This window comes from Phyllostomus hastatus, unplaced genomic scaffold, assembly GCF_019186645.2.
Source record: "Phyllostomus hastatus isolate PE091 unplaced genomic scaffold, TTU_PhHast_1.1 phas_contig_1, whole genome shotgun sequence".
Lineage (NCBI taxonomy): Eukaryota > Metazoa > Chordata > Mammalia > Chiroptera > Phyllostomidae > Phyllostomus > Phyllostomus hastatus.
The window spans coordinates 5568201-5585061 of NW_025333498.1; the positions used below are offsets into that span (position 1 = coordinate 5568201).

General features: G+C 35.2%; 1 protein-coding gene across 1 annotated transcript in view; it reads left to right on the forward strand.

The window, feature by feature from the left end:
* The first annotated feature begins 279 nt into the window (after positions 1 to 279).
* COL5A2 (collagen type V alpha 2 chain) overlaps positions 280 to 16861 on the forward strand; it is a 138446-nt gene continuing 121864 nt past the window's right edge. Inside the window, exon 1 of the mRNA XM_045850295.1 lies at positions 280 to 586. Within this exon, the coding sequence (XP_045706251.1) occupies positions 490 to 586 (97 nt within the window). The 5' untranslated portion in view covers positions 280 to 489. The remainder of the gene's footprint in view (positions 587 to 16861) is intronic.

Genomic DNA, 16861 nt, shown 5'->3' on the forward strand with positions numbered 1-16861 from the left:
CTTATAGGGAAAAAGTTAAGGGGTGTGTGTCTGGGGGAAGGGTTAGGGAGGGGAGAATAAAGACTCTTTCCTTCTAACAGGCTTTCTTTAAAAAAAGGAGAAATAAACATTTGTTTCTGTGATTAAGCCCCATTTATGTTTAAAACATAAATGAAATAAGAAAAGTTTAAGGCACAGAGGCGAGTGTTCTGATTTGGTTGTTTACCATCAATCAGACCGTTGCTTGGCAGACACTGGATGGTTATGAGCCTGAACAAGCTGAAAAGGGGCAGGAAAAGAAGTGGAGGCAGCATTCTTCCTATTTAAAGCTGCATCGCTTGAAAAAACTTTTCGCAGTCTGTGCTGGAGCTGGTGCTGAAAAAGGGGGTTTGCAGAGGCTGCCCTGGGGCTGGTGCTGAAAGAAGAGCCCACAGTTGACTTCATGGTGCTACAATAACCTTAGAATCTACTTTTCACTCCCAGGAGGACCCACATGTCTAATATTTAGACATGATGGCAAACTGGGTGGAAGCAAGACCTCTCCTCATTCTTACTGTTTTATTAGTGCAATTTGTCTCAATAAAAGCCCAGGAAGAAGACGATGATGGTGAGTTTGCTTTTGCTTTGCTTGTGCTGTTTATTGCAAGGTTTGGGAAATAAGTGGAATGTTAAGCCTCAGGAAGAGTGTGAAGAGGAGGTTCTGGTTTGAAGTTGAGAAGGGGGCTGACAGCACCTGGAAACGGCTTAGAAGACAATGGGGATGTTTGTAAGCCTGTAGCTTCTACATCTGCCGATGGGAAGAGTACATTACTGAATATTTCTGGGAAAACCTGGGATAAGTCCTTTTGCTTGAATATGGAGAGTGGAAAGTTTAAAAGAAAAGAAGAATGCTTAAAACGGAGCACTAAAGGCACTTTCAGTTAGAGGAGCTCTGTTCTGTGGGCTGGAGTTTTCAGAGCAAGGAAAAGTGGCAGCAGAGGCTGGGTAGGGTGGAGTCTTTTCTGTAAGGAACTTCAGCTGCTTCATAAAATTCTTTGTTCAGAAAAATCTCTGCAGCCACTCTGATAACCGATTTTTCTTTGTCTTTGGCTACTTGTTCTTTTCTCTTTACAGGTTTTCACTTCTTTCCCATTTTCATGTGTGATCTTAAACTCGCTTTTGCTTACGTAGAGACAGTCTCCTTTCTTTCTCCATGACAGAGGCTGATAGAAGCCAGATTTCTTAAGCAGTGGTATTTTCCCACCCTACTGACTTTATTATCAGGACAGTCCTGGTTCCCTGTTGGATCGCAGAAGGCAGGAAATCAGCATGCCTTCTATAATTTATTTATCATTGAGTATTTGTATGAACATTATTCTTTAGATATAAGTTTTCTTTTTCTTTTTATTTAGGACAAATCTTGTCTGGTTAACAATTTTTTTTTCCGTTGCAATTTGCATGTATTAGGGTTGGGTTTTATGGTATGGTTAAGCAAAAATGCATTGCTGATATAGAATCAAGAAAATATTTAAATTGGTTCTACTGATTATTAAATCCTTACTCTCCAGGGCTGAAATTTCAAAAACAGATATGTACTCTTTTATAATAGGGCATATCGATTTTCATAACTATTTAACATCAAGCTTGAGCTTTTAAAATTTAACACATTTATTAAACTTTTCTGTTACTGTCTTTCATATATAATTACATATATATATGCATGCATATACACATATGTACATGTGTATGTATATATAAATACCTGCTTCTGTGTATTTTTGCTTTAATGATGTTTATAAAATTAATCTAGAGAACAGAAGTTCTAAAAAACAGTTTAAAGAGTAAAAATAAAAGTCTGGGTGAATACCCAACAATCTGTGTGGAGTCCCATAGAGGGTGCACTTTCTAAAATCTTGGAATTTCTGTTACTTTTTATGTTTTAAAAATCAGGCAATTCATAAAAGTTAAAAACTATTGAGTTTCTTTGTAATGGTGTGAACAATGTATTATTTGGAAGGGTAAGGAAGATAATTGAACAGTAAGTAGAAGACAGAAAAGGTGATAAGAAAATACAGAATATTACAATAGAAATAGAAATTCTGATTATAAAAGGAACAGTTGACTCCTCGCCCCCACTGAGCAACCAACAACTTTAAGTTAAAACTTAATATAACTTTCCTTGTTAATATATTTTCAAATAAAAACTTTTATAAAGTATGGAAATACTCGAACATGTGAATAAACTAAAGGACTGTTTTAAAAGATATGTGGAATAGGTCACATGTTAAAAGATTTTCCTAAAGAGTAATTATTCTGTAGGTGTTTCAGAAAAATGAGCAGAGTTTAGTTTTTCTCAATATTAATTTACATAAGTGTTGGGAATGTGGTCCTTGGTAAAAAAATGTCCCCAACTCCACATCAATTCCTCTCCCATTAATATAACCAAACAGCACAGATACTGGAATTCCACATATCAGATTTTACAGAAAAAGAGTAATTGCTTGCATACATATTGCAAAAATAAATTCCTCTGTTTTATTACTCAACCTAAGAGGACACATGTGATGTCAATGCAAAAGAAAGTAGTAATGGCCTTAATTAAAGGTCATGTAGAAATAAATGTCAGAATCCAGAGTTATAAAACTTGTACTTATCATCCATATTTTGGTTTAAGTTATTGTGCATGGGTACTTGTCAATCATTTATTTTCCCTGTTCAGGCCTGTCATAAGCTTCATAACAGTGTCAGAATTCTGAAACTCCATGTGATTTTAGGTTTGAGGAGGAACAAACTTAGGTAGATTCTTTAAATTAAATTATCTAAGGCATACGTGCAAACAAGTATATTTTTCTGTTTTAACTGTAACTAAGTCATAATGTGATATTGACTTTATGTACAAATATGTCCCCTTGGAAATGTAGAGGCCTGTTGTCACATGTAAGTACATATTTACAAACCTTTTTCTTTTTAAGACTTTAAGGTATATTTTTCCTTTAATTGACTGTGGTTATTTACTAAAATATAAAACATGAGCATGCTTGATAGAAATACTTATGGGTGATGAGAGTAAAAGAAGTAAATAAAGTTTTAGGCTTTTGAGGCCATAATCTTTACTATTTCTCACTACATTTTAGGAACTGAATCAATTTTTTAAATTTGTAATAACTGAAAGGAAAAATTTGAGACTTGGGTTAAGTTTAGTAGAAACTATTAAGTAACAGAAATCAGAATTAAGGTGACAAAATGAGCTTTTCATGAGTTTCTGTGTATTTGTGTTTGTGGTGGGAGGTGTTTTGAAAGGTTCCCCATTTGTGTTTCTGTAGGAAAAAAATACTAGTGTATATATAGTAACTTTTATATTCCTAAATAAAGGTCTAACACCTAATGAGCTATATATGAGTACATTCTTGTTCTCAAAAGTGGATATACTTAATCTTAGAAAATAATCTTTGTTATCAATCATTAATATGAACAACAGAGGAGCAGTGGAGAGAAGGGAAGATTTTATTTCCAGAGACAATAAACACCAGTGCTTTCCAGAAGCCAGACAGGTATCAAACAAGTAGAGCAAGCACGTGTTTGTACATCAACACCAGAGGATGGACCTGTAGAGAACTGAGGATGCGTGCCCACTTTAAGGCATTTGAAACTAACATTTTTAGAAAGCATTGCATAAGCCAAATACATATCTGAGTGCCAAGTCTGGATCATGGACAATAAATTTGCAACCCTCTTGTTGCAACCCTACACTGATATCCTTGGCCCAAGCTGACTTCTGATTACTAAGACATGAAAGACTCACAATCCTGTCTCTATCATGGTTGTGTGCATTTTATTATGTACGAGTACAACTGTCATTTATTTCATAGTTAAAATACAAATATAAAGGAGCGGATGCTTGACAATCAACCATAATTGGATGGGATCACTTTTAAAGGAAGGACAGAATATGAATACATAGTTCATATATTCACTCATAAATGGTATTAAACTCACTACTATTGAAACAGATACTTTGGATCATATAGTACATACAAAATTTTTATAGTGGATATTTTAATCTAGGTTCAGCTGCATATAGCAGAATAGAGTAGTTTAAACAATGAAAAAGGTATTTTTTAAAAAATATATAAAAGAAGCTCTTAGGTAGTAAAAGGCTGGTATATTGGTTCTATAAAGTCATCATGGGGTTCAGTCTCTTAAAGCTCTATACTCTCATATTCCTAGAGTAAAATCCTGATGTTATGGTCCTAGATGGCTGCTGGAGCTCCAGCCTTTACATTTACTTTCCAGGCATTTGCATAGAGAATGCAAGACAAAAGCTGCGATTCTCTCATCTTTAATGGAGATTATTAAAGCTTCATACCAATTCAGCTTACTTATAATTGGCCAGAATTTAGTCATATAGTTGCACAAAGCTACAAGGGCAACTAGGAAATGTAGTCTTTTAGTTGAGTAATGCGCTTTACTAAATAGAGTCATGTATGTTATAAAGGATATAGAAGGGAGAATAGCTATTAGGAGTCAGTTACAGTCCTGACCTCACTGAACATCAGTGTTAGCTCCTTTCAGTGGAATAGATAGATCTTCTAGTTTCAATGGACAGAATATAATTGAGTGACCAGATCTACCCTGGCCATTGCTCACTTTTGATTAGACTACAAAGTCAAGAATACTGAATGGCACTTAAATATTAGGTAGCAATTCTTTGTTTCCTCATTCTATTCAGATGAATTTAGAAGTACTTAAAACTTTAATACCAACTAAAGTGAGTCTTTATTTTGAAGAGTAACTCTATGAGAGAGAGATGGATTGGTAGATGATAGATAAAGTGAATGCTTTATGTTTGTTGACAAACACAATGTGTATTTTGATAATTAGGTTAGTTGGTAAACAATCCACAAATAAGTATTGAGCAGGCTTCATGAAGGCCCACTTAAAGAGCTTGTTAATAATATAGAGTGTAGACTCCCTCCCTTCCAAATACACTGATTCAATAGATATGGATGGGAATTGAAAAGCTTTCTAGGTGATACTGATTTATGTTGGTGAACCACCATGCTTTTGATCTTGATGTGGACCAGTTGGCTTCTTGTTCCAAGGCCACACACTGTGACTTTGGTATTAAATTGCTATTCTAATTATCCCTTTCACTCATAAGGGTACCTAATTAAAGTTTGCCTGTAAACCATCGCAAATTCACCATCCTTTTTTGGAAAAATAACTCAAGGCCCAAACCCTCCTCTTTGCAGGGTGGGTGAATCATTCTATGCTTCAAGTTATTCAAGGACACAAGTTATTCAAACTTACTCCAGGAAAATATATAGTTTTCATTTTCACTCTTGCTTTTTCTTCCTGCTCTTCACATTGTTAGCACTATCACTACAGGCCTGACATTCACTGTGTTGATTATTCTAGAAGTGCACATAACTCGGGATGTGAGGTAAAAACAGAAAGAGAAAGGTTTGTTTTGAGGATCTGGGACTTAGAAGATTGGAGTCATGTTAATCCATGGCCACAGAATGAATTTTTTTAATCTAACAGTTTGCTCCTACTTGAAGGATAATTCATCACTTGGCCTAATATAACATTCATAAAGTATTTAAAAATGGATCAGTCACTTTTTGACCTACTCATTTTTGCCTTTAGATCACAACCTTAGAAAGTTTTGATTTACAAATGAGAGATATAGTAATGGTAGGGGGGGAGAGTAAAATTGTTTATTATTAATTAAATCTAGTGCATAAATTTGAATTAAGTTGCACAAGATTATATAAGACAATGGAATTGTTAGGAAGATATTGACAATTCAGTTTTCCTTTAATTTTCTTTCCATGTAGATTTCATGTAAGACTGTTGAGCTGTTATAGTCAGTATTTAAAAGAATATCTACTCCTGGCATTCGCATGGGGAGTAGTTAATCTTATGGAAAATTTTGGCTTAAAGTTGTGACCATATTAGTGGTTTTAGTGTTTTTATTTTATTTTATTAATCAGTTTAAAAATGAACCCTTTGAAAGAAATCAAGATGGTTCCATCTTTTTCTGAATATATTTTCTAAGGAATAATGTATTAGGGAAATTATAATAGCACAAGATTTTCTTTAATCACATGTTGTCTTCTACAGAAAAGGCAGTAATGTTAATAACATTAATATTTGATATCAGTATATTAGTGGGAATTTGCCCCTACAGTTTTCTGATCTAATGTTCAAATTCAAAAATGTTTATATGCTTCTTTTAAACTTTAGTTGTAGGAAGGAGAAAAGATAGTCACAGTTTCTCTTTTCTTTCTTTTCTTTTTTGGATATTTGTTTAATCAGAATTATAAATTCAGTTGTTTTTTTTTTAAAGAGAGGGAGAGAAACATCAATGTGCAGTTGCCTCTTAAGTGCCCCCTACTGGGGACCTAGCCAGCAACCCAGACATGTGCTCTGACTGAGAATCGAACTGTCAACCCTTTAGTTCACAGGCCAGCATTCAATCCACTGAGCAACACCAGCCAGGGCTATAAATTCATTTTAAGATTACAACAGACTATATGGTGGAAATATTGCTTGCAACATAAGCATCATAGGCTTGTTGTAGTCTCTAAACTTTAATGAGTGAAGTGAGCCTTAGTCCAGCCATCAGCGGAAGAACACACGGGTTCTGGTTCTCCCCTGGTATTTAGCAGTTTTCCATCCTGCAGAATCCTGTAACCTTATTGCGACTTTGGGTCTGCATATAAAATTAGGCCAATTATACACAATCCTGTTAATTTGATGAGACTCTTAGGAGAGTCATTTGGGAGTTTTACCTGAAGGTAATTTTAGAGAACTTAAATGAGATACAGAAAGTGATGTTACAATCTGATTTCAGTTATCACAAACCTTTGTGGTCTATTTTTCACTTCCAGCAAATCTTTGAATTTGTTTTGAAAAACCTTATGGATTTGTTCTTCTGTATTTTGTTCATTCTCCTTAGAGAACTTACCCCATCAATCATACTCTCTTCTCCATAACTTCAATCATTTTCTTTCTGTAGACTCTTCCTCCTCAGCCCATAAACAAGCTCAGCTCTCTCCCAGGGCCTAACTCCCACCCTCTCTTTATCTTTAGCCTGCTGCTTTTTGTTTTTAAAGGAGTAGTGTAGTTTTCTCTCTGCCTCCCTGCCCTTACTCATCCTCCCGAACTCTGACTTTTGTTCCCCTCCATTCTATCTAAATTGGTCTAATACAATGAGGACTGAAATGTGTGGTGTTCCAGTAGTCCCCTTTCACCTCTTATTAGGCCTTTCTTCTTTATTTGATATCACTTACCAGTCCAGCTTTCCTGAAAGAAGCTACTCTTTGAAGTTTCTCCCTCTCCCTACCTGACCTTTCTCTCAGCTTTGTGGCTCTTTATCCTCCTGAATCCCTTAGAACTTTTTCTTATAGGATTTAGGTCACTGGTCCTCTCTGTATGTTCTCTTCCTAGATCATCTAGAAATCTTACTGCCAGGGTTTTGCCTAACAGATAAATGGTGATAATTCTCAAATCTTTTTCTCCAACCCTGACCTTCCACATGAACTTCAGAATACCCAACTTCCCAATGAATGTGCCAAAACCACTTTAAGTTCAGTGTATCCAAAACTCAACTCATTATCTTCCTTCCAAGATAGGATCATCTTTCTTATGTAGTCCTTATATCAGCTAATGGTAATATCATTCTACCTGGTCGTTCAAAAATTCTCATCAGTCACAAAATTCTGCCATTTTACCTGCTAAATATTTTCAAATATACCTCCTCCCCCTCTCTACTATAAATTCCTAGGTTCTGGCCCTCGTCATTATTACCATATTACTGCAATAGCATCTACATCTGTCTTTTTGCCTCCCATGTGACCATTTCCCACCTGCAGGTTTATACATCCCCTTTTTGCCACTGTGATATAGAACTAAAATCTAATCATGCCATTACCTTTCTTAAAATCTTCATTGACTCCCACAACTTGAAGAAAAAATAATGTTGAAGTTCCTAAGTATAGTATACAAGACCTTCCGTGATCTGGTTCATTTCTAGAATTTTAGCCATATCAGCTGTCATTCTCTTCCTCAAAGTAAGGAATTGCTTATAGTTCCCACCTCTCACTACACACACACACACACACACACACACACACACACACTTTTCCATTTTTAACTCCTTCCTGTTTTTTCATGTCATGAATTTATTATTTTTTTATTTGGTACATAATAATTATTCTATGCATATATGCCAAATGAATATTATTCCTAAAAATCTAAAAATTAACTTTTCACCATTTATTCATTCAGGTATGAGTGAACTGATTTCAAATTTAGGTTTTTCAAATTATGTTTGCATACTCTTGGGCAATTTTCTTGATTTCTCTATGTCTTAGTTTTTTCATTTATAAAATTGGAATAATAATATTTACTTCAAATAATTATATGAAGACTATCATGTCTGTAAATTACCTATGTAGTAGTATGGCTACTGATCAATAGTAGGTGCTCATCAATCTATAGTTGAGCTTAATACTCCATTACTATTTAGTAATATAACAATTAAAATAAGTGTTTATTAGGTGATTATGAGAACAAAAGTGTTAGATGTCAAAAAAATAAACAACTTGTTCTCTCAAAGAGATTAAAGTCTAGTGTAAAACTTAAAATGGAGATTTTATCTATTTGATTATAGTCATTTTGACAATACATCAATATTTTTATTGAATATAAAATGAGCTATATTTTTAAGCCTATTTAAAAAGTTTATTATTTGAATAGAAGAGTTTTATTGTATTGTCTCCTTGTGTAGGTTTATTCCTGAAAACAAACAAATAAACAAAAAACAGAAGAAATAAAAATCTCTTTCCATTGGAGACTTTCTAATAGCCATGTGATTGGAAATATCACTCCCCCTCTCCTGTTTCATATGCCCCCCCCACACACTTTGTTCTCTGTGATTGTTCCCAGTGTGTGAGCAAGCCAAGCATGATCCATTCCTTGCCCCAGTGCTACCTCATGCCTGTCTACCAGTTCTGTCTGTCTCAAAGTTTTCTCTGAAAATATGATAGTCATAAATGTCTCTGATAAAAAAAATGGAAACTTATTTCCACACTGCATTGCTGTGGGTTGCATTTGGAATCAGAGGAATTGCTTCACTGTACAGGGTTTCACAAGGCAGCTCTCAGGATTATTTGGATACAGTAATAAGGGTGACTGTCTTTTCCCAGACTTTGCAGCAAGTGTCTTCATTTTCCAAAGGCTGCTGGTTTCTGTACTCTCTTCACCTCCAAGAGAGATTTGTGAAACTGACTTCAGAGAGCAGAAACTGATGAAGGATGTAGGCACATTATTCATACTCAGACTTTACTACTTTACTGAATTTTTCTTTTTTCTCAGTTTCTCAAACTTTCACAAATTGGTGGGTTTGACTTAGAAGTAGGTATGCACATAAAATTTTAACAGATAATTTGTAGCAATGAATTCCTTTAATTAAATCTTTATTATTCAGTATGGTTGTTCTGTGGCTTTAAATATTTTCATTTTGAAAATTTCAAAATATGGATGGTTCCAATAGCAAATACAATTTAGTTATGAAGATTAATATTTTATTGATCTTAAATAAGTTACATGATTATTATTGGCTCCTGAAGTAGAAGAACTTATCAGATTCACTTATGCTAGTTTGAACGTATTTTTAAGCCTTTGCTTATTAATCTCTTCCAGAGCTTTATATTGATGAATGATTAAGTTACAGTTTAATTTGGAACATCATATTTCTTGTGTTACTGCTAAAATTTTAGCTAGAATTTCTGGTAGGATGAACTGGTGAATAGTGAGTTTAATGGGTTGCAATTGGAAGACAAACTACAAAAAAATATCTCTAGTTTTCTGGTCTTTGGCTACAAACACAAAACCTCTGAAGTTTTACGCAGAAGGCTTAAACTTTCTTTTGAGAGGGCAGAAGGGCTCTTGGCCATTCCAAGGCAAATGAGTGATTCTGGTACAAGAATTTTCTTTTACATGAGTTTGTACTGAAAAAAAAAAAAGACACTTGGGGCCAGTGAAGAAGGAACAACCGACTGAACATTCTGTTAGGGAGCTCGTGTTCAAGCCTTGAAGTGCTGTAAGTGTTATGTCTTTTCTGAGTGTTCATAAAAAAAAAATCTAACTTCTTTTCCCAGCTTTCCTCTATTACCTCTTAATCTTCATCTCTACTGGTTAGATTAGGCATGTGTTTGTGCTTTTATTTTTCTCCCTTAAACAGAGTAAAACTGATTTGAATTTTGCTGAAAAATAACTAAAAAATTTCTGAACCGATGGAGTTCTCATTAGCAGGGGAAGATTTCAGTATACATAGAATCGATTTGTTTAATTAAAAAAAAGTGGAGTAATTACTTTATATAGAGAATGAGACAAAATTTAAACAAAATTAAAAGTTCCATAGGAATAAATCAGTGAATACATCCAACATTTCATTGGCAGTGTTTGTTTGGGTACATGAAGGATGATGTAGTAAAACTAAATTAGTATTTTCAAATTATAATTAGATTAGTATTTTTATGATATTTTGGTATATTCAGCATATAAATATGTTTCGTAAACTTGCCAGAGGCATTCTCATCTGAGTTACCTTGTATCCCTTCCATATCTGTCCCATGGATGCGGTGTTGCTAAAGCCCTAGGAAGATGAGCAGGTCCGGTTCTAGGGGGGAAAAATAATTAAGTAATTTATTTATTTATTTTTAGGGAGAGGGGAAGGGAGGGAGTAAGGGAGGGAGAGAAACATCAATGTGCAGTTGCCTCTCATGTACCCTGTACTGGGAACCTGGCCTGAAACCCAGGCTTGTGCCCTGACTGGGAATTGAACCTGCAACACTTTGGTTCTTAGGCTGGCACTCAATTCATTGAGCTACACTAGCCAGGACTAGGAAAAAAATTTTTAGATAAATTATTTTATTTTATTTTATTTTTTAGGGAAATATACTTTCCACCTCTTTACTCTTTCAAGGAGAGAACTTTGGGATTCTGCTGAGAATCAGGACCTCACCCTCTAGGTCCATCTGGATGTCACGCTCTCAAATTCTTCTTTAAATTACAGACTTTTCCTTCTACCCTGACCTACTGTCAATACTTACCTGTTTGGTGTCCTCTTATTTCCTATTCCATAGGGAACTAATATAAAACACATGCCCCCTGTAGTTATTATTCTATTTCACAGCTTTAATAATTTTACTCTCTTGTAATGTGAGCTCATTATATGGTGATTTGCCTGCTATGATCTTTTCTTCAATATTCCCTGGCCATTAGGTCCCGCTGACATGGGCAGGTGAAACACAGCTGTTATGGGCATTCTGCCCTTATCCACAGAAGATTAGACAATCAAAACATTAGAATCACTTCAAATCCATTCTAATAGCAACTGAAAGTTGCCCAACTGTAATCAAAATGGAAATTTTCCTACCAGATTCCCAGTGTTTTTGAAGAGGACTTTTGAGTCTTTGAGATAGAACTCTGTGACTGTGCATCGTATGGAAGGCACACATGCATGGAAAGATGGATTTTCTGTGGCCTTGCAAGGATTCAAATGAACAGTTGCTCGCTGAAATACACTAAAATGTAAGGCTCCAAGCTAACCCGGGGCTCCATGAGCATACCTATCTCATGATTTCTAAAATTTATTTAGAGAATTTCAAAGAGGTAAGGGAAGTTTGTGGTATCTCTTAATTTTTGTTCTTCTATTCCTCTGATTTTTTAAAAACCTATATTCCTAAACCATAGCCATTTTAAAATAAGTAAATAAATAAATAGGTAGATAAATAAATCCTACCACAATACTATATCTTTATTCTTTTGAGTTCATTGCATAAGTAGGCCTATAGTCTGTGGGAACAGGACTTTGTCTCACAGTGAGATTTTTCTGATTCTGGGAAATTCTTTTCAGTTCCCAACTATTTCAGTTTTTCTACACTTAGAGCCTTGAACAGTTGACAGTTTCCACATTTAGCACTTCTTTTCCATTTACTTTCAACAGGCTGTTACTAGAGCATGGGCCGTTGGGGTGTCGCATTGGGATCCTGTGTCTCTGCCATCTGTAACCTTGTGGCCTTGAGCAAGTTACTGATCTTGAGATTCAGTTTTCTCATCTGCATGTTGAAGAATTAAATTGAAATTCTTGACACTTTATAAGCACTAAAGAATGTGAATATTATTAGTGCTTTTAGGATGGATTCCCTGATTGAGCCATTGCAGATTATTTTCTCTATAACAGAGATAATTTTCCTCAGATCATTCCCAGTTACTAGGCTTAACAGGAGAAAGTATGGGGACCAGTAAGTCCTAGGTACATGGGCCAAAACAGAAGGGTGGGGGGAGAGGTAGAAATGGGAGTTTGAAATGGCAATAACAAGTTTTTATCTTTTGTTTTTCCCTTGGACCAGGTCTGTGTTGATCTCCTGATTATTCACAAAGCAAGTCAGGCAGAAGCAAAATAGCTAAAACCCTGGAAGTTATACTTTGGTATTAGGATGCATTTCACAAACTTGGCAGTACATATACTCATTATATTTTTTCCCTTTTTCCCTGATATAATGATTTTGGAAATTGTATGCACATTTGTTTCAGGTAGAGTTGTTTAAGAAAAGTGAAATTGTGTTCAATATGTAAAATATTTGTTTACTTTCTTAATATTTTATTAGAGTCATGATGGACTTAATTTGAACCTCAGGCAATGCTTTTGTGAGGAATGGCATGCACCTCCACCCGGGTGGTCCCTGAAGAGTGAGGACTTGTGTGAGCTCACTCAACTTCTACTAACTTAACATGGCAACAGGGGCCAGAGAGCACTGACCTTGAGTCAGATGACTGAAATAAAGCTCTGACTCCTTGTAAATTTTTTATAAATGTGGTGTTGGAGCCTTAATTTTCTATTTATAAAAGAGGATAATAGTTTTTATTTGATGATCTCACAGGTTCAAAATAGATAATTTATATATGTGGAAATTTTGTGTTACCTACAAAGGCCTATATAAAGGTAGTGTTATTATTTTAGCATGCCTTTACATAGTAAAGTTAGCTGAATAGTTAGCTGAATGCAAAATAAGTGCTTTAAGTAAATGATAATCTTAAGGAATATACAACTGTTCACAAAAATGAAAGAAAGTAAAGTTGCTGGTTTTTTTTTAAAACCTTCAATAAGGAAAGTAAAATACCCTGTTATATAACTATTTAGACACCTCCCCAAACCTCCAACTAGGAAAATAAATAGGAAAAAATTAGAATAGAGGCTTTGACTTGAGGATAAACAGAACAGATGGAAAAACAAAATGTGATGTTTCTAATATAACTGAACTGTTGTCTCTCTACAAGCAAAAATGTATTGTAGCTTCCTGGCAGAAGGCTGAATCCACTATTATTATTACTTTTTCCCTATTCATCTCTCACCAGGAAGCCTGTCTCAAAATCAAAGTTAAGCTGTAAGGGCCTGTTTGTAGTGTGGTATCCTTTTCCCTGGGTCAGAAGGTGACTTTGAGCTAGAAATTTAAACTGGTGACAAATATCCACAGCAATCCGAGCCAAGTGTTTAGACAAAGGTTCCATCATCCCTCAGGCCTGTCTACTTTCTGGTATATTTTAAGACTGTGTACTTGTGCAGAGAGAAACATGCAGTTAAAGAGATGAAGGCCTCAGCTAAATAGACTGTTACTTTCTTTCATGAATGAATTGTTGAAATAATTTAAAAGAAAAGCTTCTAAATTAAAACTGGACCAAGACTCAGGAAATCAGGATTCTAATTGCAGCTCTGTCACGAACTAACTTGGTGATGTTGTGGAGTGACTTAAAATCTCTGTGCTTCAGTTTCCTCCTTTGTGAAACCTGTGATATATAATCCAGGACCACTTCCTGCTCTGAGTCTGCATAAACTTTCTTCACATAGGTCTGATTTGTGCTATACAACTGTGTGAAGAATCCTGTGCATGTTTTGGTAGACTGAGGCACCATGCATAATCTCTATACTTTTAAATTAAGATTTGAACTTTTGATCCACGTTTCTACAGGTTATTTACCTATGATTCATGTAAGGAACACAACTCCCAATTTATCACTTTGTATCGATAAAATGATCTGCTTATCAGCCAATAGCTTTATAATAAAGTTTTCAAATACTGTTGTAAAAGAAAATTGTGAAAAAATAATTCACAATAACCTGGTGAAAAATTTTGTAGACTTTAGATTAATTTTGAACTTTTCAATTAGAGAGAAAATAGATAAATGCATCATGTGTTATGTGACACTATCTCAACCATGGTTTCAGTGTTCTCTCTCTCTTTTTTGGTGGGATGTGTGGTCAGGATTTAGCAGTGCCATAGACTCCTGTCCTCATAGTTGATTCGTCTTTGCAGTGGAGACACTACTTACTTTTTCTGACAGCCTACTGAACCCAGTAAAGTGCTATTCTTTAAAAAAAAGAAAAAAGAAAAAGAAGAAGAGAGGTTATGGGCTTTTACCTGAAGAGTAGATAGATTTTCATACTTGTTCTTGATTCCTTATTTTATACTTGTTCTTGAGTTCTTAGTTTTCTTTGCAATCTTATTTGTTTATCTGAATATTTATAAGGTTTGATTTTTCTTGAGTACAGAACTTTTTGGAACATACTCCTTATTCATTTTTTTTTATTTTTGGAAAATTAAGACTCCATTTCTGTGTTTCTTTTCCCAGTTTCACTCTTTCCCTAAACTGACTGAGCCATCTAAATGTTTATGCTTCTAAATCCTGCTAAAATTTCACTCCTGGGTATTCTGGGTAAAAACAGTGTTTTTGCCCTATGTTTTTATAAGAAGTGTGTGTGTCTAATCCAGGTACGTAAAACAATTAGCCTTAAAACCTAATGAGATTTTAAAGAAAGTACTCACAAATATTCCCACCCATGTTCACATTAGAGATGCCAGAGGAGAAAACTGCCAGGTTCTAGATTAATGCACTCTTTAGTAAGTGAGACTGAGATTTACTTGGCCATTTTAAAGCACTTGACAATAATTTACTCCTTTGGGGGATATAAATTCCATTCTACCCTCAAATCCATTTTAAAAGTGTGTTAGTAACATTAGAAATTGCTTCAGATGATTCTGAAAAATTTGATTTTTTATTAAAAGAAATAATACTTTTATCACAAGTGGTGGTAATTTCAGCTCACTTTTCTCTGCAGGGAAGGATATCCTCATTCAACAACCTATGGGGCAGTTACTTTCACTTGTTCATTATTCATGAATTCAGGAAATACTGAATACCTACAGAAACAATATTTAGTTTTTGTCCCCAAGGGCATAGCTGTCTAATAGGGACAAATGATATCAAGGACAGTACCACCTGGTCCGTGCCATGGTGGAGGCAGTAGGGACTTGAGGGGAGCTGTGGATGACATCTGCCGTATGCTGCCTGAGAGGTGGAGCGCTAGGACGACTTGAGGGGAGTTCTCAGAGGAGGGAGCACTTGCACACAGTCATTCCCTTGCATCCACTCCATTGTTTCCTTTGTCTGTGTGCCTTTCCCTCCTTCTCACACCCAAATCCCTCACATCCCAATTGAGTTTGATGTGCATCCTCTTTGAAACCTTTTTGATTAGAAGTTCCATTTTTATGTTAATTATCAGATTGTTGCCTAATTATATTACTCAATCTTTCCTAAGTTTTTCTATACATAGCAGCACACTTAAAAATGGAATCAGCTTTTATGCATAAATTGGCTGTATTTAGTGTCTTTTTGTGCAAAGCTTCATAAAAAAAGACATACTTCAAAGCATACTAACTAGCTACTAAGTAGAAACAAAAGTTAATTTTGTAACTTACCTATTCTATTTTTAGTGACTTTAGTCAGGCTATAGGAACACAAAGGTGATTAACACACTATCCTGTATTTAAGGGACATCCATATCAGGGGAATTAACATATGAACAAATAACTAAAACACAATATAATAAGTGTGATGAAAAATAATGGTGTAGGAGTATCCAACTCATTTGTGAGAGCAAAGGTTGGTTTCTTGGAGACAGGCCCAAGGCATAAATGATGGTTTTGTGCTAATCAGCAGAAGACAAGAGAGGAACAAGAGGATGGCATCTAGGTAGGGAAAACATATGTGAAGAAATACTCAGAAGTAGTAACTAACATTGTTTGTCAGGAAACTGCAACTACTTTAATGTCTTGGAGCATAGAAGGGAAAGTAGGATGATCTTACTTAATATTAGAAACTTGATTTTTGGGACAATTTATTGACTGATTATTTGCAAATTCAGTCTATAACAATAGTAGAGATAGCAGGTATAGACTATTTCTTTTCCTTTTCCTAGCCATTAAAAAAGCTGAATTGTGAAGGGAAGAAGAGAAAAAGGACCTTAGTTGGGATAAGAGGTAGCATTGAAGGATTCTGATTCAATTTGTTTCCAGATGACAGGACGGGATGTTTGTAGGTTGGGAGAAAGTGTCTCACGGAGAGGGACATGGTGAAGATACAGAAAGCAAGGGCAGTAAAATGGACTAGGATATAGAAGGGCACGATGTTGGGTGGAGAGGTGGAAGGGTTAGCCACAAAGGGGAGACCGGATGTACTGTCTTTGCCTCTCGACGCAAGGAAACAAAGATGCAGCTGTCGCTTCAGGTGGAAGTGATATGTTTAGGGTACAAGGAGTGGCAGTGGGAGGCTGTGAAAGTTCATGCCTGAATACATCAACTATTTTTATTGATTCAATTATTTTAATGCTTCAATTTTAATTAAATGCAAAATTTTAATCAATTTTATTTAATTAATTAAATTACATATACTGGGATGACCTTTGAGATCAATTGATTTACCTGTTGCTCTGCTTGTATTGATATTAGCATGATGTGAAGATTAAGTTATCCATAAGTCATTTGTTTTTATT